At 39.3% G+C, this 26,481-nt stretch overlaps 1 protein-coding gene across 1 annotated transcript; it reads right to left on the bottom strand.

Annotated features, from left to right (window-relative positions):
• Positions 1–132: 132 nt before the first annotated feature.
• On the bottom strand, positions 133–25,096 carry ergic1 (endoplasmic reticulum-golgi intermediate compartment 1). The gene is made up of 10 exons (XM_086024171.1): positions 24,924–25,096; positions 17,101–17,162; positions 13,097–13,169; positions 11,173–11,267; positions 8,777–8,901; positions 7,529–7,633; positions 7,361–7,421; positions 4,792–4,892; positions 4,268–4,390; positions 133–1,942 (listed from the first exon to the last, which is right to left on the bottom strand). The coding sequence occupies exons 1-10, from the start codon at positions 24,941–24,943 to the stop codon at positions 1,835–1,837; spliced, it is 873 nt and encodes a 290-aa protein (XP_085880297.1). The 5' UTR covers positions 24,944–25,096; the 3' UTR covers positions 133–1,834.
• Between the last annotated feature and the right edge of the window lie 1,385 nt (positions 25,097–26,481).

Genomic DNA, 26,481 nt, shown 5'->3' with positions numbered 1-26,481 from the left:
ATAAGATGTAAAGCTTCAACTCGCCTGTTTTCAATTTTATGTACTTTGACACCTGTTTCCGATAGGCTTTCAATGTGTCACTTTTTAATCTAAATTGTGCGTCCCCCGACATAACACGGCAAATGGACAAACAACACTTCAGAGCTTTTATTATGAAATGAAACATCTTGTCTGCACTCCAGACTACAAAAGTACCATAATGTGAATTGGACCTGGAATTGAGTTCTCTCAAAAAAAGTAGAGAGTTAAAAAAAAAAAAAAAAAAGTCAAAAATAAATAGCAGATCATTTAATCTCAGTCAATGACTGTATGACAGTAACTTCATTGGCACCTTTATCAAACACAAGAATTTAATACAAGTTGGGCAATGGGTGACCTCAGTCTTTTTTCTAACATGTGTTCTGTCAACAGAAAGGAAAAAGCAGGACGATACTTGGTTTGCTTTAAAAAAACAAAAAAAACAAACTATGAAGGAGCATTATGGCCACAGAGAAATGGAAAAAAATCATATTTTTAACAGCTGAGTGTCATAATTCTCACATGACCCGAAACAGTTAAAGCCCAGCAGCTTTTATGTTGATGTGGAGACTTCATATCCTCATGGAAAAAAAAACACTTCTGCTAAGATCATCAACAAGGCCATTTTTGTTGTTTTTTTTCCTCAGAACAGACACACTTAAATCCAAAACGTTTTTTTTCAATCTTTGTCAAACTTTAACCAAAGTTTAACTTTTAACCGCCACATTTCTTCACAGTCTCCGTCATAACACACGGCAAATTTATAAGGACTTTATTCTCACAAAATCTATGACTTTTTCATAAGAATTAAAATTGACATGAATAGGTTCATTTCTTATATGAAATATCGCAAGTTCTTTAATCATATGACTATACGTAATAGTCCTACAAATATTCTTCTTTTAGTGTTGTTTTTCTTTTTCCATTCCAGTGCAGCCCCAAAACTATTTCATCAAACTAATACAGCATAACATTATACACAACATGTCATGACATCTTTTCAAAAATGGATTGAAACAAAAAGAAAACGAAAAGAACATTGGATGGTAGTCATGATCTGGTAAAAGGGTCGAAAATGGACATTGATCTGGTGAAATGAGAATTCTGTGTGTGTGTGTGTGGGGGTGGGGGGGTTAAATACTGTGAAATGTCGCATTCCCTTCATTCCGTCTGCGAAATTCACCTATCGTCTGATTTTTTTTTTTTTGGAGGAGGGGGGGGGGGCCTATTCTCATTATTTTCTGAAATACTTCCGATTGCTATTGCTTGTGAATTGCAGGTGAACACTGGACTGCTTCTTATGGCAGCCACTAAACAAAACGTGAGGATGATGATGAAACTACGTGCACACATCAGATTTTACAGTAACTCTACGGCTCGCCATACTCTGTACCAATGAGTTTGGCTTGGGGGAAAAAAAAAAAAAAATTCACACCCCCCCAAAAAATTACAAAAAGAAATTTGTAATTTTGACATGACAAAATTACAAAAAGAAATTTGTAATTTTTTTTTTTTTTTTTATGTTTCTGTGGCTCCGTTGGCTGACCCCTGACTCACTCTAAGTTGGGCGGAGGAAGCAGACATGTGATAGTCAGCATGATCCACATGTCACCAGAACACACCGAGCCTGAGGGCAGCGTCGCTAACCGAAATGAGAGCCAGTAGCCTGAAAGTTAGATCCTGTGCTTTGAGCGCCTTCACTGGGCACCAGGATACATTCTCTACAAGGAAACAGGATTGGATTTAGCTAACAGGCTACTTTGCACTTATAAATAATAACGTAGGGGTGGGGGATGGGGCAGTTTCAGATTCAGTCCTAGGATATTTTTCCAATCTGGATCTTCTTCCAGGCCTCCGATGCAGTGAATATGCAGGAATCAATAATGCCCGCCACTGTAAACGTCCCTCCAACGATGGCACAGATCTGCACACAAAGTGGAGCTGAACAATTAATCGAATCCAAATCAAGTAGTACAAATGTTTCTAAACCGAACCTAACAAATGTTTTTTTGAAAGGCAGTGAGCTGACATATTTAACTGTTGAAATTGCCATGGCAAAGTTTATCATTTATAATGTACATTGTTTGTAAATATAATGATTACATATGGAGACATCATACAGGTCACAGGTAGTTGACAGCATTACCACTTGGTAGTAAAAAGGTTAAGTGTCTATGGCTATGTTTGCATGGACAACATTTCTTTAATCCGATCAGAGTTCGGATTAAAATTATGATCGGATGCAATGTTTTCATGGACACTAAACATGTTGATCCGATTAGGGCTTGCGTGTTCATGCATCACACTTTCGATCGGAAAAAAATATTTTGAAATGCACAGATTGAGCAAACATACCAGAAATAGTAGTAGAAGAAGAAGCAGCCATAGCAATTTACGTGTCAACAAAACATCGCTCCGTCCATTTCCACTTTAAAGGTTGCCGTAATTTTGTATATTGTTCCCGTTTGCGGTATTACGCTGAGTTAGCACTTCCTAATGGAGCTTCAAATTTACCAGTTCTGTCTTGCGCCCGCCATATCTTTAGCCCGCTCTGTTTCTACTAGTTTCCGTGAATAACAGAAACCCATATGCTGACGTCACAGACATGCATGATAAAGACTGTTTGTTCCAAAATTTCGGAATAAGTGTTTCAATGCGCGCTGATCGGATTATCAATCGACATAAAACACCCCTCTCATTCGGAATAAAATCTTGATCGGACTGGGCTTGATCCGGTCAAAATATTCCGAATGTGGTGTGTACATTAAACATTTTTATTCCGATCAGGCTTTTAATCTGAATAAATGTTTCCATGTAAATGTAGCCAATGAGAGTTCTGTAAGATCCTTGTCAACATTATCCACTGCCCTGCAGTAACGAAAGGTGATTTGGCAAAGTAACTATAGTCAGATTACTCCACAGAGAAATAATACGTTAGATTCGTCGTTACTGTAAAAATGGACATTTTAGAGTAACGCGTTACTGGCATCACTGGTCTAAATGCGTTCTGTGCTCAAAGCAGCGCAATCCATATTTACATCTCATTGTTTCATGAAAAGTTGAAAGTGATAAAGTCAAAGATTTGTTGGCATTATTGTTCCTTTAGCACAAGACTAAACTATAAATCCAAAACATTTGTATAATAAATCTGATAGTGTTTATTGCAATGAAATTATTCCTCAAAATAGTTCAGCCCTAACACAGAGTGACACACAATCTGTCAGCATGGAAATGCTTCAAACTGGCTGTGTATGGTGCATGCAACAGTAAGAGGGAACGCAACCAAAGAACCCAAGATACTTGACTCACAATCTGAAGGAATGACTCACGAGTACACTGAGAGCACAGTCATGGCCTGCTTTTGAGTTGCCTTAAGTCACCACAAGGCCAAAACAACACAAAGGGCCAATTGGGGTGGAACTCATCATCTAAACAGCCAATTTAGCCTTGACCACGTTGTCAGTCAGCAGGAAAAAATCCTGGCGATGCAATGAAAATATAGCGAACAGCCAGAACATGAACAAAAATCCTTTTTTTTTTTTTTTTTTTTTTGCTTTTTTGATAAAAGCAAACAAAAAAAAACCACATTATTTGGGGATTCTACACATGCCCCATTTCAATGAACCACAATTTCTTTAAAAATGAATATATTTGTTCCAATGCACAGACACAATATTTAAATAAATGATATTGTTGCTGTCCAATGAAAAACATGGATCAGATTTTCTCGTAAATTCTCTTAACTGAAAATACAGGAGGGGAAATAATTTATGTTCATTTAAAAAAAAAAAAAAAAAAAAAACATTCACATGTTCTTCATTGGACAGCGTTAATAGATATAACAAAAAAATAAATAAAAGTACAACATACATTTCATTTGAACAGGGTATATAAATGATTAGTTAAAAACAACTTGAAAATTGATTAAAGAACAGAAACGCATTACACCATCAATCTGCATCTAATCGGTTTGATTTTTAAATTTTTTTTTTTTAGAAGCGCATAGCTGATCATGACGCTCGAAATAGCAAATATTTAGATTTGGATTCATATTTGAACATTTTATGTACACAATACAAAAACTACACATAAATATTTGAATCACAGAAGGAAGGAATGTTCCACTGTCCACCGAGTAAAGGCTCCACTGTCTCCCTCGGATGCTATTACCATTTACGGACACAAAAGGTAAATCAAGTGACGTTTGGGTAACTTTCCCGGTCTTAAAGCCACAGTAAAATTCACTCACACTGGTGATGAAGCGGTAAAGGGGCTGCCTCCTTTCTGTGTACTTGACTGTGATTGGACTGAGGTCGTATCGGAACCAGATGGCCGGTATGATCCTGCCCGTGTGGCTGTACGCAACGTATTCCTGCGAAAAAGAGCGTGTGGTACACATTAGCGTAATGTGGGAGAAGCGCTCTAATCAGCAGTGTTATACATTTTGGAATCTAATGCCGATGCCGGGTAATTGCATCCTTATCTGGAGGCCTTTCTGAGTCATAACGGTTAGTCACTCGCCATTCTTTCAGAACCAGTCTTCATTCAAATCAGATGTAGGAAGTGTGTTTCGATAATATCAAACGAGAAGTAGTAACTGCTGTGGTACAATTTTGACACTTTTCGCAGACTCGCCTTGTTGTGCCCAAAGCAGAGTTCTCCGATCTATCAAACGCGAGTCTGTGGGTGTTCACTGTATGTGTTTTCTTAAGATTGTTTCCTAATCAATGAAAGAAGCGGAACTTCGGAAAAACGGGGGGAGGACTACAACACCTTGTTGGCCACCGTGTACTGGTAGGAGAACCTCTGTTTGCCCGACAGATCTTCATAAACTGTTGGCACGATCTTCAGGATGTAGTCATGTGAGGCCAGAGCTGTAAGGACAAAAAAAAAAAAAAAAAACATCACATTTATTAGTTACGTCATTTTAATAAGGAGGCTTTTAAATGTGCCTTTTCTACAGAGCATATCATACAGGTAAAATGTCCTTGAGTGTTTGAAATCATCTGCGTCATCGCTATATCGCAGATTTGAAAGAAATCGTTTTTTTTCAATGGGTTTTCACAGGCAAGTTTGAATTTAGAGTTGGACGCCTTCAGTGAACGTACAATGTTGTACCAATAACATGGTGGGCAGCATTGAGGTCTACTGGATGACATGCTGCATAATTACAAGGGAAGAGCCAGCGAAGATCCCCAGGTGAGCTCCAGTTATACAGTAGTCATTGTTCCCACAGATCAGAGAGAATATATGCTTGTGAGCATTGTTATACGCTCTGTTTGTATGCGTCAGTGCTCAGTTTGTGTTAAAGTTGCAATTATTTGGCAATTTGTACGGACCATAATAGCTATGCTCTTAAGTCCGCCTATGGTGTTTCCCATATATGTTAGCATTAAGCTAGCAGAACTTTGATTAGATGAAAATTGATGGTTTGGGTAAACAGTTTGGTACACTGTTTAATTTCCCTTTGTTTATGTGCTATTTTTCCCATAAACTTGAGCTGGGAGTGACAGGTAAACAGCTTGAAGCAAGCACGCTTCCCTCTTATTTGGAATGGGTGCTTAAGGATATTTTCAAAAGTGTTTTAAAAAGTTGAAAAGTGTTTTAATACATTTAAGTATGGTTTAATGTGTTTAAAGTATGCGGAAGGGGTCAAACTAAATTATTTTTTTAATATGGTCTCAATACCACAGATTTTCTTTTATAGCGGGTGGGTCTGTAACCTATACCACACAAGAAACAGGAGCTCACTGTTATTATTTTGTTGACAAATTAATCGCCCTTTTAGTTGTCTCTACACGCCTGAAAACTTCATTTTTGCAATCTATCTTGGTGAAAGTGTCCAAAAAACACACTCAGTAACACCCCCCCAAACTTTTTTTTTGTCTCCGACACCAATTTCAGGGCATGAAATTGGGTGGCTGTGTCTATCATAACATAATTTAAGGACACACGAAAATGTCTAGAGGACCCATAGTCGAGAGAAATTTTATACGGATGGAGCTGGCATCAAGTTTGATGATCATTTGGAGAATTTGTCATTAAAATGGGAATGTCAGCTTTACTGGTAATTAACAATACCGGAAGGATAAGCGGTTTGGATAATGGATGGATGGATGAACAAAAAAAAAAAAAAAAGGGGGGGAAAAGCTGGGGGAAAATAGTATTACAATGCCTAGGGTTTGCTTTAAAGTATATAATTACATTTGAAATTAAAAATTGGAAAGTTGTAGTAGGATGTGAAGAAAGTTTTAAAGATGTGGTGCACTGGTGCCATTTTATATTTATTATACAGTTGTTCCAGAAGTATTTGGAGTTTCCAATTCATCATATTGTTGAACAACAACAAAATATATATGAAAATTATATTTAGGATTAGACTTCCAGTTTTAAAGAATGGCTTCATTAATTTTACATGTGTAGCTTGATTAATTAGTTTAGCTTGAAAAAATGCATGAGAGCTGAAAAATACACCTCTATAATGATGTATTTCATTTTTATGGCAACATTTTCAACAAACAGGTACGTCTATGTTGAGTATTTTTAACGAAGTGGGAGGCGATCTTAATTGCCCGAAGGAGGTTTTTGTGCGTCCTCTCAAAACTTCTCAAATCATCCCCGCAAGCGTGGTGGTCGATATGCTCACAACACGAGCGGATTCCGCGCTTGTAAATTCAACCGCTGAGACCCCGCACCAAAGCAGCACTTTGTTCATCGTGCGCACAAAGTAGGAGGACAAACCAATTCCAGCATTGTCGTGAATGAGCACCATGTCTGATACACTTCATGATTCTCCAAAGTGTATTTTGTGCCATCAAAAGGCCATCCGGTGCTGAATCTTTCAGATCAAAAGTGGAATCTCATTCAGACTTATTTCATAGTATTATCTGGAAACTATATGGCTTCATTCTTTCAGGATGCATTCCATTCGGCGTAGTCAAGGGCGTGGTGGCTATGGGGAATTATGGAAGTTTCCCAAACGGCCGGTATATTTCCGGGTCGGGCCGGTCCGAGCCGGTCCGAGCGCATCATGTCCACCGTCCATATCGCCAAATACCTCCCCCGTTTAGTAATCTAGCGAATCTCCATTTGCAGGCTCAAAAGTAGTTGGACAAAGTAAAATACTTGTAAATATATAGAAGCTCCGTCATTGTACACATATTGCACATTTGGAGCTAGCTGTATTTAGTCCTATGACGACAAGCGTTGTTTGCCATCTTCCTGATGTCATCTGTGATTAAATTTGCATCAGACTTGGATTCAATTTGCCAGCGTTCCATCTCAATGAATCACGCAGTGTAATCGCACGCTATGAAGTCAGGTGCAGTGCGCAATTACGTACGATTAGATGCCAGCTTGTCTGCTCCTCCTAAGGCATTGAAAGCACCTTGGACTTTTTGCACCTGAGGGACAAACAAAAGAGATGGGTTACATTTTTAGGTTTCATTTGTTGTATGCTTCAGTTTTTTTTTTTTTTTTTTACATTTTGTATCAGTGTGTCATTCCCAACCTGAAGCTTCTCTCCAAATGCCAGCTTGTGGATCGTGTGAGTCATGTCAGGACTTTGGGGCTGAGCTGTGGCACTGTGTGTGGACACGTGGAAGTTTCCTGGCACCTGATCACAAATGCACAAATACAGTATGCAAATAGTGTCAATAGTTTAAGTGTGTCATCTAAACTAAACCACAACACATTTACACTTGACAGCAATAAAAGTCAGACCACCTGTCTGCAATAAACAGTTTTGCCTGACAGCGTCAGAGAGACAAAAATGTGTTTATTAATTTTCAGTTTGCGGTGGTTTAAAACCACGTTATATTTACTAAGAGTTCCTAATATTTTGTCCATCTCATGTACCGAATGGGGCTAACCAAAATACAGTATGAGAAACCCAGTTGAAACGGATTTTTTGAGACTGATGTCAATTACGATATTTGGCAGAATACAATTCAGATTACAGATTATACGGCCGATTTATTTATTTATTTATATATATATATATATATATATATATATATATATATATATATATATATATATATATATATATATATATATATATATATATATATATATATATATATATATATATATATAAAAATTAACTTCTTTTTGGCCACTTAACGCTCCCAGCAACGAAAATATGAATTAGGTGCAAAACATTTCACTCATTTTGTCATTAATATTTAACTTTACAACAGAAACAAAAACCTGCAAATATAGGCAGATTGTTTTTTTGATTGATTAATCATTCATTATTATTATTTTCCATTATATTTGTCTTATGTTGTAATGTGTTTTAAGAGTTAAAAAAAAAAAAAAAAAACATCTGTAGTCTTTAAAAACCGACTTTAAAAACAGCTAATATCTGTTAAGGTTTAAATTGAAACTAATCTAATTTTAACTTTATTCTGAAATGTATGACAATGAGAATATCGACTCATTTTGGTCTGCATCTCTGTACCGTAAATTGATGGGTCATTACATTGTGTAGGTGAACCAAATATTGTAACATGAAAATGTAGCTGATGTTAACAAATAACTTAGTGGAGCGGAAACAAGATCCCTAACCCACCATGAAACAATCATGCCCGCTAACACATTTACAAATATTCCATGGGCGAACGTGTTAAATGTCCAACTACTTGGTTAATGATTGTAAACCCTCAGGAGAGACTGACGCATGAGACGCTTGGAATACAAGATGTGCTTCGCAGGGCACCGTAATCGTGTTCATGCGTGTGCGGCGAGACGTTACTTTGTTGATGGCGAATTCCCCTTCAAAGCGGCAACCGGCTCCGTGGTTGAGGGCAACCTTCATGGAGTTGTCAATGTGGCCGACCTCATGGCGCCCCATCTCATCTTGGATGTCCAAACCCACCACTGGAAATGGACCAACATACAATGGTGGCGCAGCGTCAGAGTGCAGCAACATCTTTAAAGGTGCTTGCTTGTTATAGTTAAATACTAACTCAATTTACAACATTGCCCAGTGTATTGAAGTACTGTATATCCTATCACAAGAAACTTATAGCAGTGAATCAACGTTCACGTGGGATTTTTTTGGATGAAATGTGGTACAAATTATGCTTGATGTACAGTCAAGCAGACCTGGGCAGCATGCGGTGTATTAAGTGTCCTTTAGGGTGAATGTATATTTTAAAGAATTTTCTTCTATTGCTAAGTCAGGACTTTATTTCATTCCAATATAGCATGTTTTTGTTTGTTTTTTTACTTAATGAAGACCAAGATTATTATCGTATGAAAAAAAACAAAATAACAAAAACTTTAAATAAAATAAAAGTGCTATTAAAAATTATAACTAACCAAAACTGCATTTTGCAAACTACATAAAACTAACCATAATTATAGCGCAACGGTCCTTTGTTTTCGTTTCAGTTCATTTCATGCATAATCTTTCGGGGGGTTCATTTTAGATATTTATATTTAGTATTTATTTCTGTACTACTGTATGACCGAAAAAAGAAAAAATTGGGTGATTTTTTTCTTTTTCTTGCACCTGACAAATATTATTAAAAGTAATGCAAAAATAATAAAATATACCGAATTAAAACAAAGCCTGAGATGGCTAAAAAGGGGTGGATTTTGCTGCTTAACTCCTATTCCATAAAACGCACTATTCAACAGAATGCCATGTTTAGAGTAGTGAAGGTGCATAGAATATATTATTACAAATAATTTTGGGGTTGGCTCCCCCTTTAAAAATAACTAAAAACAAAACAGAACTGCTAAAACAACTATTATACCTAATTGCTTGATTGTTAGCTTTTAGTGTGTGTAATAAAGTCAGCCAATGTCAAAGTAGCCCTTGCATCCTTCAAGTTCTCTCGATGCGGCCTTCAAAGGACAAAGTTTGGACAGCCCGGCCCTATAGGTATCTCACACTAAAGTTGACCCATATGGCTAGCGACGAGGAAATGTTAGACCCAGCCTGATCGACAGCTCTGCCCGCCCGTCTCTGTTTGTGTTTTTCCGTTGTCACTGGCCACTACTTGTGTACCACCCCGCCGGGCTGATGTGTGTTGGCCCGCTCACAGTGGCCTATTTTCAGCGCCTGGCTATGTTTCGACTGCGAGCGTTGGTAGGATGTCCACTAAAGATCTTCGCATGCCATCTGTCTGACCCTTGACGTGGAAGGCATGTTGGACGGCCATTTGCTGCGCTTTCTTTTTTAACGTCGATCTCAAAATACAGCACTGAGATATGAAGCCGTGTTTGTCCTTTTTAAGAGATTAAAAGTTGCAAGAAGTGAATCTAGGGTGGGGAGATGATGATGATGATGATGATGATGATGACGATGTTGAGGTTAATTACAGGCGGGTTCTGCTTTTCCAGTCATGCAGCAAGACCCGGCAACATGCTATAAAGGTCAGTGGAGGAAGATGATGTGTAACTGCGGAACAGCAGATAAAAGTGAAGGAGCTTTCCATGATGACGTGACTCTTCTTAAGTGCATCTGTAATGGTTGGTGCCCTTTTAAGAAGGCTGGAAAATATACAACATAACCTCTCAGGCAGAGACTTGCAAAGTTCAAGCTGACTGAACTGCTTGATTCTCGCAAAATAAAAATAAAAATAAATAATAGCATGAACATAATCATTAGGATTTCAGGCTGGCTTTTGTTTAGCGCGTCATGAGCGATTTTGTCATAAGGTCAACAGCTGTTTTCCAGCATGCCAAAAACCTCTTTCATAGCAATCTGGAGCCAGTTTTTCACACTCGCTTTCATTCGAGTCGCCATTTTGCGAGCGTGTGTGCTCGGGTTTTCTCGTTGCTTGGTTGATTTGTGGCAGGCGGCATAGTTTGCCGGGGCAGTCATGAGGAGCGAAAATAAACAGAGACTGCTCTTCGTCCTGACACCGCCAAGGGAGGGAGGGCGGGGGGGGAGGGACATTTGATGTCAAAGGCAGACGTTGACCGCGTGGCAGCGACACATCAAACGGATGAAGATATGTGTGCCACTAAATGGGGGCATGCCAAAACAATGGCCTCAATGAAAGGGCATGGCAAAGACAAGAATGCCAAAGAGGCGATAGATGGTGTGAAACAGACAGCATGCGCGAGTGGAAGATATAGGAAATGGTGTGTGTGTGTTTGTGTGTGTGAGTGTATATATATTGTGTTTATACTCACAATCACAGTGTAAGTTTGGCAAACTGATGTTTAAACTCACTTCTATCTTCCCACCACTGTCTTTATCTGGATCATCCACATACAGTTCATTTACACTAGGAAGAGAACAGGACAAGACAGTTGTAGTCATTTATTTATATATTTAAGTAGACCAAAATCAATCCTCCTGACACATTTTTTTAAAGCTTTTTTTCCTCCTTTATGTTGCTTTCTGGACATTGTTTTAACTTACTGTACACTTAAAACAAACAACTTCAGGTTTTCTATTGCCAATTAAAAAATGAAGTTACGTAAAGTAGAAGAATTGCATTCCAAGCTGTCGGACTCGTGCGTCACCATACACGTTTTTACTTGCGATCTAAGTTTGATTTCTTTGTGTTTTGTACTATATTACTATTAAAAGCACCCAAATTATTTTTATACTTGAATGACTTCAGAATGTTCCAAACCTAGACACGTGATGCACCTCTGTGCCTTTGTTTTTTTTTTTTTTTTTCATTTTTGAATGTTTTATTGTTTTGTTTTGTTTTTTTTATATGGGCTGTGGTCTACTGTTAAAATGGTACTTTCAAGCATTTCCTGTACAGTGAAATGGGAAGTCAACCAAAACACATTTTCTTTACAATAATATGTTCTATGCTCCTCCAGTAGTCAAAACACGGCATTCTGATTAAAATTGCGTTTGTGGAATATGAGTTAAGCAGTAAAAGCCACCCGTTTTTGTCCATTGCAGGGGGCGGACATTTTGCCACTTGCTGTCGACTGAAAATGACATCACAGTTGCTCCGGGTTCAGGTAACGACCAATCACAGCTCAGCTTAAGAAAACAGGTGAGCCGTGATTGGTTGTTACCTGAGCCCTGAGCAACTGTGATGTCATTTTCAGTCGACTGCAAGTCACAAAATGCCCCCCCGAGACGGACAAAAAAACGAGTGGATGTTACTACTTAAAGGCCAAGTCAACGCAAACAATTTTTTTTCAAGAATATGTTCTATGCAAGCCCAGTAGTTGAAACAGGGCATTCTGATAAATATTGTGTTTGTGGAATATAAATTAAGCAGCAAAATGTGACTGAAAAATGACATCACAACTGCTCACAACGACGATCACGGCTCAGATTCAGAAAACAGGTCAGTCGTGTTTGGTTGTTGTGAGCAGTTGTGATGTCATTGCCACGTCGACAGAAGACAAAACGGTCGCCCCAAGAGATGGCTAAAAACGAGTGCATTTTGCTGCTTAACTTATATTCCACAAACACAAAATCACTCAGAATGCCGTGTTTCAACAAATGGCCCTGCTGGGAACATATTCTTGAAAAAAATATGTTTGGGTTGACTTCCGCTTTAAATTATATTACACAAACACAATATCAATCAGAATTCTGTGTTTAGAGGAGAGGGGCTGCATAGAACATTTTAAAGAAAAAATTGGGGTTGACTCCCCCTGAAATAAAGGTTCTATTAAGGCTACAGTTGGCCTCCATTTGCATTATTTCTAACCGATTTATTTTTATCAAGAGATTATTGGGTGTCCGCATTTTTTTTTGATATGGCGTTATATGATTTTGACATCCAGAATAGCATTGTATCCATCCATCCACTGGCGGTTGTTGTCGACTCATATTGTGAGGATTTGGGTATCCCCGCCAGTGTAATATCCGTGTTGTTTGTCACACCCTGCTTCATGGCTTGCCTAATTACACATCGCCCCGGAGCACAGCGAAGCCAATTTCCTGTGACAAAACGCACTCCTCTCATTTGCTCTGACGACACAAGGCATCAAAACGCACTCAGTGACACCAGCAATGACGTTACGCTTGTGCATTCTGGAGTGCAGGTTTGTACGAGTGTAGCAACAAAGTGGCCGGCGTGTTGGAGGGATGTTACAGCAAATACTTACGAAAAACCTAGGCCGCGCTACCTACATTTCAGTGGCTATAAATCCCGTCAGCTCCGAGAGGAAGAGGAAGAGTATGACGACGCAGCAGAGGATGGAAACTGCGGGCAGAGGGGAGCAGAGTGTAAACGAATATCTTTGCTTCACACTCACACACACACACACGCATGCACGCGCGCACACACACACTACATGACATATGGCACTTCTCCAATATCAATCTCAAATGACATCACTATTTTGAAGAGATGATGCAAACCAAATGTGCCAGTGTGCTCCACGAAGGAGACGAGGATGAGCCGCGGCGCTGACATTGATGAAATCACAGAGGCTGTAAATATTCTCGCTAAATAGCAGCTCTAATGATGCTGCTCGGGCTTGCTGTTACACTCTTTTTAGGCACCCTCCTACACTAATGACACATTAAATGTCAGTACACCACAGCGGCAAGGAGGAGGTGAGCTCATATGGTCCGGCAAAACGCCCATCTTTACATTTCCTGACAAAAAGTAAACACTCGTGACTCACAACTATATGAATTTTCCACAAAACTTTGGAGGTGAGAACATAATGACACAAATAGCGGCCAGGGGCATTTATGTATCCAATTGCCAGGTGTGCCATCCCAATGCAACTAAAGACTATATGCAAATTTGGCCTCAAACTTGCTCTGCATAGTTTAGACACTTGGAAAGAGTTGGCTTTTTCAACATTATCGAAAAAAAGGAAAATGCAAAATTTGGCTATGGAAACGATAACAGGACCGGATACCACTTGGCACATTTTTGACCCGGTATTACGTCAACCCAAATCAATCTGCTATGTCCACATACTGTGGTAGGGATAGACCGATTATCGGCTTTTTATTTGGCTTTTTGACGAACATCGGCATCAGCCTTTTCCCAAAATTTGACGCCTGATAATTAATCAATTTAAAACTGTTAACTTCAAGGAACTATTGATTTAAATTTTAACTTTAAGAGATTCTACTGACCCTAGCAACACTGCACTTTTTGTTTTTGTTTGAAATCAAAACAAAGATAAGTGAAACTTTAACATATCTGTGGTTTTGAAATTTTGGAGAACTTTATTTAGTGAAGAAAATGATATGGAGCGATTATTTACGTTTTCATTCAACTTTTGAAGACAAGCTGATGACCCTGGGAGCACCTTGAACTTTGTTAGAATTTTGCAACAAAGATTTTCAAAAATGTGTCATAAAAAAAAAAAAAAAAAAAAAAGATTATGCAAATTTTACTTTAAATGAACATGGGCTCAAAATATCGGTTATCTGACTACTAATTGGCATTGGTATCAGCCCTGAAAAAACATATTGGTCTATCTATCAAATAATGAACCCAACCTTGAGTAAAAGTAAGCCTATCTACTGAAAAGCCACAGCTAACCATTGAGGGGGCTGGGAGAACAACCCAGCATTTTTTAATGTGTGGAAAAAGTTTTTAAAAAATGGATATTGGTATTACACTGAAATGTATAAACCAAGCCTTAGAAAAGAGGCCACTTTTGCATTATGCCTTAAAATTAGGTTGTATCATTTTTTTTACATTCTACTGTACTACAGAGGTTAACCTATTTTTCCACTTGTATGGTAATTATGAATGTTAAATGGTTCATTTGAATTGACTGTCGAGGTAAAGGTTTTATGATAGATGTTTTTTTGTAATTCTATTTTTTTACTCTTGGAAAAACCTCAAACAAAAGTGTGTGTTTAAAATATAAAGCAGCCAGGCCCATTCATTTAATAATTAAAACGAATCTAATCTAAGTGCTGGTACAAAATACAAAAAAAAAAAAAAAAAAAAAGGGGAAGGACCTGACGCACTTACGCAACCGGTTCTCACCATAGAGGTCAGACCGCTGCGGTGAGGAGCCTCGGCTGGAACGCTCTTGCCGAGCAGGTGAAGCGTGTTTACGTGGCAACCGTCTCCGAGGATCACAGTCACAAGACCTTGCGGTTGGCAGGGCGTCACAGTCAAACTTGCGGCCGTTGGAGGATCTACTTTGGGTAATGTTCAACTGCCAAGCAACGGTGTGGCAACGACACACCAGTCAGCAATTCAGCTTGAAGCCAAGGCTCCAAGAGTTTTACTTCCTGAGGTTACTTCCAGGGGAGGGGGGCAGAAAAGTACAGTAGGAAAGAGTGACAAGTAGAGCAACATAACATGAGCTCATCCTTCCTAGCGTGGGATCACAGAGGGTGCAAATGTACATTACCAAGGTCCCACGGAGTCTGACGCCATGCTGTGCGCTTCTGTAAACAGACGCACCTTTCTACACTTAGCCCGCCTGTGGCCCACTTTAAACACCAAACGAGAACAATGAGAGTTTTCGATCAGCCCAGGCGGGCCCCAACAAATATTACGCATGACACTGGAGGGGCTCCGGAAAAAACACCGCCGTGGTTAAAAACGGATGCATTGTTCAATGCAAATACCATACCCCAAAGGAATGTGGCGTTGAAACAGACCAACTACCGTGCCGGGGTTCAAATATTTGGCCTTTTGTGATGCCAAGGGGGTCCCTTTCTAGTTCTCTCCGAGGCCAGCGGACCCAATATCCACAACTAGCCGGCGGCCTTTTCGACCAGACAGTAGATGGCGACAGGAAGGGTGGTGACTGACTGGGCCGAGGAACTACTTGCATCCTTTTCCTCTTAAGTGGGAAACGGACATCTTTAGCAACCTCGCTCCCCCAATCGTCCAGGAAGGCGTTTGTAATCAGTAACGCTTCAACATTATGTCATTTAGTCTGCGGAGACTGGCCTTTTGTTCTACAAGGCGCTTTCATCGGGTGACTGATGCGAGACGATGACTGAGGGGCCCAAAGTCTTTCATGGGATGTTCTGAAGTGGTGAAAATTTGAAATGATTAGATGATGACTTACTGGTGACAAACACAAGGCGTGGGAGGTTAAGTATTTGAGATCCCAAGTGCCTGCGGCCATCAACGTGGTTGTAATACTAGTTCACCAAACAGGTACAACTGCACATGCATTCAGTCAACGATGATTATGGGCTTGAAGGGACTTGAATTACAGTGGATGTCAGAGGAACTCATTGTGCTTTAATTACTGCTCTTTAATAAGATTACAGAACTGGTTCTGATAAACAAATGTAAACACACGCAAAAATATAAACACACACACACACACTGGGACACCTATCTTAAGGCTACAGTCACACCACAAGCTCGTAAAAGAAGCAAAAAAATTACGCTGGATTTTTACAGGTTTGGGGACAAAGTCAAAACAATCCGAGTTTTCAAACCTGCCGAGGGATTAGCCGGGGGTGAAAACAAAAACAGCAAAAAAGTATGAATGTCAGACAAGTAGTTGGCAATGTCACTCCTTGTCCTCTCAGAGACAAAAGTTGAAGTTATCGTTGGTTGGGTTGAGGTTATCCTTGTAGTACATGCATGTACATTTTGCTGGAGAACAATACCATTGAGGTGTTGACGATTAAACATTTGTGAATGGCCTTTTTTTTCCCCATTAACTCTCGTCATTTTTGTTGAACCCTGCTTTGACCTCTGTCCAGTTGCTAGTGAAATCACATTTAACATACTATTGATTTTACTTTAATCCACTCATGTTTTGTTTTTAACTCATTCAGTACCAGGCATTTGCAGACCCTCTTTCACCCTCACGTTTGAAAAAAATTGAAAACAAATATAAATACATTCCTGGGATTAAATGGCTGGACTGTGAAAAGACATAAATATGCCTTTAGGATTCATGTTCTACATAAGTGTCATTTTCCAATTGCTTCCACATTTGCAAATATTTGCCTTTTCAGGCTTCAACCGGCGTTGCAGTGTGTCCACAGAGACACTGTTTGCCAGTTTTCTACGCAAAGTGGTTATATCCTGAAGCCTGAATTTCATTTGAAGGCAATAAGCATACATACGAATGAACAACAAACCCATTGGTTGACGCCTTTCCAGTAGACGGTTTTGCCAAAAAAGAGCATTTAACCAAAAGCATAATTAAACCAACTTGATGGGTTGCACTCACTGAAAGCGCCTGTGTATGTGGGCTGGGTGAGATCTTTGGGCACTTTCCTGTAGATATCGAACCTGAGAAGAAACAGAGGGAAAAGAGGTGACAAGAGGGGTGAGAGAAAAAAAAAAAGACCGAAAAGGTAAACACAACGTGCTGAGAAAGGAAGAACGTTATGTACTCGTCGGGCTGTGCGATATTACGGAGGAGTGCTGGAATGTTAGCACTGGAACGCCGCCATTACTTGTACAGGCCCAGACAGCCTGCCGCATCACACACCCAGCTGTTTGCACTACATTTCTGACCCGACCTCAACCTAGCTCCTTGACACATAACATTTGCACAAGAAAGCACAAGACCAACAAAAACAAAGTCACGATAAGATCATGATACTTTGACCAAACCAGCGACAGCATCAGGATATAGTCCCAGTGATAGAACGCATTGAAAAGGCAATTCATCTACAAAACATAATATCTGAGCGGCTGGAAAAGGGAAATGACTTGCCTAAATGCGACAGCTAGTATTTTGATTGTTTTCTTGTTTGTTTAGTTAGGATTACTTTAACTCCATTACTAGGGATGTAAAGATCAATTGAAAATCATTTTAAATCGATTTAAACTGCTTAATATATGCATCGATTTAAAAAAATAAAAGAAACGATTCGCAATGTCAGGTTGATACAACAAAATTTGCGTTTCCATCTACAATCGTCGAACAACTTTCACTAGCGGCCAACCAAAAAATCCAATCGAAATTGGGAACTGAAATCCGACAATCGAATGAATCGTTACGTCCCTATCGATGATGGACTTACACAGGACTTACGTAATTATCCACCCCTACAGTAAAGTGGACCAATACCACATAGAAGGACAAAAAAATGAATTATTGCCCAACTGATCATCATCATTATACAGTGACTCCTCTGGTAATGTTATTTAAGCCTACTCGAGGAGTGAAGAGGAGGGAAAATATGTGATTTAACATCAGAACTATTTCAGTTCATGAGCTCACGCACGTCCTTTTTGGGCTGTGATACATTTTTCAAGCCAAACTGCACCGCTGACAGCACACAACCTCATGCACTCCTTCCTCCTCTCGGCCCAAAACAGTCACATCTGTTGACATTTCTTCCACCGAGAGCTGCCAGTGTAATCATGACGGCTGAGGCAATGCAGGGTGGGGGAGGAAGTGGGAGGGCGGTGCTTCCTGTCCAGCCCGGACTCTGCTACTTCACTTTGTTTTTTATTCCCTTTTTCTTTCTACGTTTGCCGGGTCCAAATGAGGTTCAGCCTCTCACTGAGGCCACTTGCACTGAGAACTTCCCGTACTCAGGTCAGCTGAGAGGACTGCGTGGGCTCACTCAATAAGGGGAAGAATACTCCAGGAATCATTTTACAATTCCTGAATTGAATTCCGGACTCTCACAACTTAAACGATGCCAAAAAAAAAAGTCAGTTGGGATGAGCATGATAATCGATCAATCTGTTGTTCGGAATTCAGTCAATTGAGAGGATTTGAGTAATCGTGCTTTGAAGTAGGGCTGCTACTAACAAATGATTTAATGATCGATTAATCTGTCAATTGTTTTGTCGATTAATCAGATTTAGAATAACATGATTTGATTTCCATCCCTTTATTGAAAAGCATGACATTATTTTAAATTGACAGTGCTGAAAACGCACAAACATAAATGGATTCAAATTCAGTCACTGGTTTGGTCCGTAATGTATCAGAAAATTGGCAAAAATGCTGATAATTGCTTTAATTATTTGCTTTAATAAAAGCAAATGTTTTATTTTGATTCAAAACAAAGATAATCAGTCTGCTATCATAGAGGACAACAGAAATCGAAGAGTATTTACTGTTGAGAAGCTGAAATTGTTCGAGCATTTGTACTATTTTCAATTAAAAAAAGATATCTGAATGATTTATCAATTAACTTGATAATCGAACAATTGTCGATTAATAATTGCACTTTTACTTTGACAATATCGGGGTGCAATGCAATGCATTATTGGCTGCAACCTCCAGAGGCACTGCTGATTCAATCTCAACTACTTTTCAGTCTGAAGAAGAACAAAACTTTAGTTATGTGAACTTGAGCAACATCCTCGCAATGGAAATTTCTTTGTGCACCATCATTTTGCGCAGTACAACAGTTTAGAACATTAGGAAAAGATTCTCCCATCTGTTTGAAAATAACAAATCGAATTTTCTCTCCAATTGATCAAGGAAGTTTTATCTTGTTGTTCCCATAGGTATACAAACAGTAAACAGAACACAAAAAAATACCTTGGCTGTTTTTGTGTGTACCCTCTCAATGGTTGCTTGTTGAGCCTCATTTCCACCAACATTCAATTCATTATAGTACATTACGCAAATTTTGGGGGGTATTTCCATTACAAAAGGTACCAAATGATCTGATCCAAAAATAATCTGTAGTCAAAATTAGCGGTAGGTCCGATCAGTTATTAGCTTCTACCTACTCCTGTTGGAACATTTTTTTCTCCCTTTTATTTTACATCAGGTCTTGTGTTGAATTGATTATATATGTTCAAAAGAGTCTAAAATTCAATATACTTAAAAAAAAAAAAAAATGCTTTTCACGGCCCAGAGTATGGAGCTCAACATACCGCTTCATGTTTATTGGTTGACCGAGAACTGGCCACCTTTTTTGAGTTAGAACAGAATAAATTAATATAGGAAGACAACAAACAGGAAAATTTTAATGACTGAAAAGAATATTGTGGATTACAATGGAAGGAGGATTTAAAGCCATTTTTCTTGGCACCGGTTTGGGTTGCCATTTCAATTTAATTGTTTAATTACATGCCATCTCGCTGGTATGAACTGACGTCACACTAATAATACAAGCCTGCAGGCCAGTCACCTTATTTGGTCTGTACCGTGGTTAATTAAACTGTACTGCTTTGCACGAACGCGTCTTTTCATTCTTAAAATGATGACCTACTTGAACAATATCTAAAAGTTTCACGGGGAATTCTCAAGACTTATTATTATTATTATTATTATTAATTATTATTATTAGTGTCCAGGTTTATTCATCTTTTTCATTATACTTGGAAACAGAATTTATCCAAAAACTAGACAAACTGATGAATAGACGTGACACAACAGCGTTCATCGTGTGTGTCCATTTTCAACATGAGTCACGTGCCATGTGACAAGGCGCTGATGTTGTAATTTCACATTTTTGGCAACAATGTCAGATGTCACTCATTCCATAAAAGGTCTGATCGTGGGTTCATAACGCCAACTACAGACGTAATTCATTGGGCAAAGAAAATAAGGAAAGTCAAAAATTCATTGAGAAATGAGATTAAGGTGACCGGCTTTGTTTTGTGTGTTATCGCACTACATCCGCTTACAACGTACTTTTCGGCTGATGACAAAACGATCACTATGTTGAGCACATTCCCCACCCCCCCATCCACCCCTTTCTTTTTTTATGCATTTGTGTGTCTGAATTTCTCACGATGACAATAAAGATGCATTGAACATTGTGTGTGTTGGGTACACACGTCAGGGAGATCAAACATTTGATACGTTCCTTCATTTCCTCTCCTGAGGACACGATGTAATCATGAATATTAACGCTGACTCGGAGAGGCCGTCCTTGAGGCTTGTAATTTCCTGAATTGCAGTCAGCACGTCTGCCTCGTTCCGTCACTTCTCTCCGCTCGCTCTCGTGTGCAGCGCCTCAGTTGTGTTGGTGATTAGTGAGGACATTGTGTACCGTCCACTCTCTGCTGACCCCAACAAATGACAACTCGGCGTTGCTTTTTAAAGAAGGAACCTTACTAAATGCTTCATACGAGGCAAATGAGTCAGTATGAGTCAGTTGTTCACAAGTCCTGTAAAAAGTTTTTTTCTCCCCTCACGTCTGGAGCTTAGGCGACAAATTTGCCTTGGACTTGATAGTATATGATGCATCATCAAAAATAGTCCTGAACTATTAATCAAATTCAAATCGACATTGCAATTGCGTAAGGTTGTATCTCACTGAGCAGCGAAGGCTTGCGAGGGTAGCGAAATTTGGGTTTCGTCAGGCCTCGGAAAACATCGCAAACGTGTGAGCGTGTAGTTTTCCTTGTCGCAAACCATTTTTCTTGTCGTAAGGAAATTTTGAACATGAATCTATTGTTTGGCTAACAGTGACTACGTTTGCATCCAGTATATATTTGGGTTAAGGTCAAAATGGCTTACATGGCTTGAGCGGGAAGAGTTACCCCCCACATTTAAATAACCCGACTGAAATGGCGACGCACGGACATCATGACACAATTAGAAGTCATCTCCGCTTGTTACTTGCTTGCGTCAATAAAACACATTATACTCATGTCACTCACCACGCGAATGAAGCAGACAGTTTCTTCCTCGCTTTAAAATTGTGGTGTCTTACTTACTCTAGCTTTCGCCATTTATCACTAAACGTGTCTTTCCGGTGGGTTGAGCGCCAAACAGCGCACATACAAGCACTTTCTGTACTACAAAGACGAAGATTCCTTGCGGTTGAGCATGCACAGAGTGTCCCGTGCAAGCGGGATATTCCGAGCACCGTATACATCCACGAATATTCGGGGTGGAAGGGGAGGAACCCAGGCATGATATTCGGAATTTTAAAAATCCGAATAAGGGCATATTCGGGTTATTGCGCACATTTTCATGGCTTTAAAAACCCAAATACTGCCAATATTTGGGTTTTAAACGGTTTATTGGCTGAATGTAAACGTAGGCAGCGGTTACACCCTCGTTAGCCTTTGTAAACTGTTCTAAGGTGTGTCGTCAACGTTCTTTTTGATTAGACAAAGAAGAACACAAAGACAGCTCGGGGTTTTGAAGATGTCGTGGACGTTTATGCCGAGGTCCCGGGCGAGGAAGAAGTCATGTCAGTTTCAGAATATATGTGCATACTCCCCTGTTGCTTCTGAACTTGCAGGAGACTCCTCTTCCTTAAACCTCAGATGATGGTGTGGGGAAAAAAAAAGAGTTCAAGCTATCCTTGAACATCGGCCGACAAAGAAACGTTGGCTGGCTTTTTTGAAGAGTACCCGATTTCTTTACAACACGTTTGGACGAGTTCAAGTACAGTAATAAGCAAAAGAGAGGTGATGAAGCAGATGGTGAAATAGAAATATGAAAACGAGGCAGGACTGCACCACCCTGTAAGTAATAACGCTTTTTGTTAAACATTCGCTAATTGTCGCAAAGCATCGCTAAGAGTCGCTAATAACACAGGCAACCATCTGCTTTTCGTCAGAAAAGTTGGTGATTCCAACATTCGCTTCGCTCGCAAGCCTACTCTTCACCTCTTTTCTGAAGCTGAGTCACGATTGGTCATTAACTGAGCCCTGTGATGACAACTGTGATGTCATTTTCAGTTGGCAGCAAGCGACAAAATGGCTGCCCCCTGAGATGGACAAAAAATGGTGGATTTTACTGTGTAACTGATGTTCCACAAACGCAATATTAATCAGAATGCTATGTTTCGACTAGTGTGCCTGCATAGAACATATAGTTGTAAAGAAAATTTGGGGGTTGACTTCCCATTTAATTCAAAACATTAGGTGAGCTTTGAGCTAAGTACACACAAGGGCCAACACTTTCTTTTGTCAGACAGTATATTACACTCACAAAACCCATAGTGCCGTTGTCATCTAAATAAATGTTCGAAGCGACAGTATTTAAGCCTTTGCCATGTAAAGTGCGCCTTAGCACGAATGCGAATGGAGCACGTACAGCAAATGTAGTACAGGTGGGACGCTTTAACACAAGAACCAAAACTCCCGTGATGGCATGTTATTAAATGATGTCATTAACGTGTGTACACGATGATAAAGCGCACGTTGGATGAGGCTTGTGTGATCGGACATCCTGTGCGGCACGTTCTGGGAAAGCTTCAACCAATGGCGCAATTGAGTGAGGCATGACACACACTACTGAAACTGATGCTAATTAATTGGTCAACACATTTCTGGTCCAGTGTTGCAATGCAAGTTTTGTTTGAGTCTGCGCAACTCTAAACAGGATTTGACCAGCTGATAACCCCCATTACACAACTACTCTGTCACAACCTAAACAACACTCAACAGATTGTTGTACTGTGAGGTTTTACAGTTCACCTATTGTGAGAAGGACAGGAACTGCAATGATATTTACAATAATAAGGACATAGCCGCTATATTGTTATATTTATTGTTTAAGCAGAGTTAGTAAGTAAAAGTAAATCAAATGTTTGATTCTATTTTATCATTTGTGACTTTATGTTAAGGTTGATGACTAGCAGTGAGTAATAATAAAACTGCACTTTGGCATGCTTTTGATTTTTGATAAAAAAGCTTAGGTTTCACTTAGGGTTGAACGACTTTGAAAAATGACAGTAAATGAGATTTTTTATTATTGACATGAAAATTGAGATTTGGACTTTTGTCCATTTCGTTCAGCCATAAACAATATTGAAAACAATTTAACGGATGGAGGCAACAGTTCAAATAGACACTATGCCAAACACACACCACCACCATGCTGATAACATCCCTGAACAATCAAACGCTAACGCTGCATGCTAATGCTAATCTTCAGATCCAACAAACCTCAATGCAGATCTGCTACCGTTGACTAATTTAACCGCGTCCTCCCATAAGCAAGCAACCATACTGTAGATATTTGATTGCATAATCACTCATAGAGGCAGCATTTTATGACCAAGCCACTAAATTACACTTGTCACTGAGTGTTGTGGTGTGGCACATGAGACTTTTTTTGGCCAATTTAAAATAGGCAAAACAATTACCGCCATTGTTTTTGTGGACATTGCAATGTAGTGTAATGTGTAAAGTTGCTCTTTCAGCAGCGCACCGAAAATGCTCATTTGCAGAAAACGCTATACCAAAGCAGTACAGTCTCTGTCTACAATACATAAAATGCCGGGGCACGTAATTTCAGAAATATTAAGGCCAGGAGTATATGTTGCGTTTTCTATGTTCATATTTATCATTTTATTATAACTAGTAGCATTTCAATGTATTTGTTGATAGGGGTGGTCTTACTCCGCTGCAGAAAACGGAAGTCACGTTACAATCTTTCATCGGTTATCAGCAGAAGCTGACACGATAACATTGCTAGCTAATACTAATCTATGCTAACATAGCAGCTCTGCTTACCTTTTGGCTTTCACGTGCTTTAATTATGTTTTAGTAAATATTTCCATAATTTGTCCCTCTTCATAAACCAAAAAAGTGAGTCACACCTGAGGATTGAATAGAATTTCTTGACGGAACACATTTCTGATGCTCCCCACTAGTGACCACATTGCTAGTTTAGTGTCAACATCCTGTACTTTGTTTTAATTGAGGGTGTGCATTAGTGACCGTTTCAACAGCCCTGTAGGAGTGACCATTAAGTCTGGCTCTAGGGTATCAAGTTAGGGGCTCTGCAATGTCAACAAATTGACTCTTCGTTGCTGTAAAACCATTAATATGTTCTCTGAGCCTTTTACACTTTGTTTTGTGAATTGGATTCACAACGCATCACTGACGCACGCTAAATATGCAGCTGTGGCGAACAGAGTTAGACGGCGAGCCCTGGGGCTAATAAAATCATTTTTTCCACGCCTGATGAACATAAGGGCGGTGTTAGAAAACAAATTTAAGGCATCTACGAAGCAAGCAAACAATGTCACAATAAGCCTATTCATGCCAGATGTGACCACGGGAGCAACTTGGACTGGCTCCTTCGTGGAGCTGCAGGGATGCTAGCTAGAAGCCTCACATCCGAAACAAAATAGAGAAATAGTAAAGTCAAGTACTCACCTCCTGACATCGAAAGGCATGATGCTCGCACAGGCTGAGTGGAAGGTGGTTTCACGGAAAAGTTACAAACAAAAGAGAGCACAAGGTTCTTCTCAAAGCTACCGGTTGTTCATCGGTACCGGGGCTGACGTCAGCTTAGGACGCTTTGCACAATGTGATTGGCAGAGAGCTGCTTCCGGTTGGTCGCGATTCTACTTCCTGTGGCTGATAATGATTTTTTGTTTGTTTGTTTTTTAACTATAAAACAAGATTAAGTATCTACAAAAACACACAATACAATCGTACTGCTTATTTGTTATTGTTTTTTTTCTAGTGTGTAAAATGGGTACACAACGTTTTTCAAACTGCAAAATTAGTATAATGTGGCTTGTGTACCCCGAAACCTTTTGTCATACCACGAGTAAGCTCTAACTCATACGTGTTGATTCTTCACCAAAAGTAGAACTTAGCCGAACTTCTTATTAAATGAAAATCTTTTTTTTTTCCTTAATTCGAACGTTTATTTTTTCTGCTGTAAATCTTCTTCTTCTTTAAACTCGAATTAAAAATAAAACCAAATGAAACCGGTTCAGGATGTACCCCACCTACTGCCCAAAGACAGCTGGGATAGGCTCCAGTAACACCTGTGACCCTCATAAGGATAAGCTGTTCAGATAATGGATGGATGGATGGATGGATGGATGGATGGATGGATGAATAAATAAGTAATGTAGACGAATAAAAACTAAAAATAAGAATAAAACTACCTTTATTATATACTATGTAACTGATAATATGTACCACAAAAATGGAGCTTCTTTATACAATACAATACAATATGAATAAGTCCACTTTAAACCGGATCGTCATCTTGAAATATTAGGAACAAAACACTGAACAAGAATAATTATCAGTTACACTTTCTTTTCATCAGTCATCTGAGCTTGAAGTTGACACGCAGCAATTGTGATTTTGGTGTGGCTGTGCCACAGGTTATTAATCTTGGAAATACATTTTCAAATGTTTCCAAATACTCCCTGCTATGTCTTCACGTACCCCTTGGGGTGCGCATACCCCTGGCTGTGAAACACTGCTCTAGATATTATGGAGTGTGCTATGAGGTCATTCAGGGGTGCCACAGGAAAGTTCAATTTCTCTTAATTTGACCAAAAATTCTTATTTTATAATTACAAATATATATTTGGTCATCTGTGCCAGCGACATATGGACAGAACAGATAAATGTTCTCTCATTGGATGGCAAAGGGTACAATAAATCTGCATACCCATCTGTTGCCATTCATACAAGAGTCATGGCTTATCTGCTGGGAAAATATCGGCATGTGTTCCTTTTAAACAGCCCAGATTTTTACGGTAAATAAATGTAAATGTTTGACTAATTGAGACAGGATCATCATTATGTAGGTATTCACACTTTTGTGACATTTTTGTTTGATCGTATGCCGTAAAGATTTTTCTTGTGTAAAATGGGTGCTTTGGCTTAAGGTTTGCCATTTTATACAATAAACCCGATTCTACTTATTTTAATTGGAATATTGTATCAAAGAAAATATTGAATA

This window comes from Filicampus tigris, chromosome 2 (assembly GCF_054856515.1).
Source record: "Filicampus tigris isolate MCC_2025a chromosome 2, RoL_Ftig_1.0, whole genome shotgun sequence".
Classification (NCBI taxonomy): domain Eukaryota; kingdom Metazoa; phylum Chordata; class Actinopteri; order Syngnathiformes; family Syngnathidae; genus Filicampus; species Filicampus tigris.
This window is presented reverse-complemented; position numbering and strand designations above follow the sequence as displayed.

What these genes read in the sequence shown, in the direction of transcription:
- ergic1 (XM_086024171.1), bottom strand. Translation starts at nt 24,943, where the DNA reads ATGCCTTTCGATGTCAGGAG. An exon ending in CACATACACAGGCGCTTTCA is followed by an intron (nt 13,170 to 17,100) that starts GTGAGTGCAACC and finishes CTCTGCCCGCAG; the next exon opens with TTTCCATCCTCTGCTGCGTC. An exon ending in CATTTGGAGAGAAGCTTCAG is followed by an intron (nt 7,422 to 7,528) that starts GTTGGGAATGAC and finishes TTTGTCCCTCAG; the next exon opens with GTGCAAAAAGTCCAAGGTGC.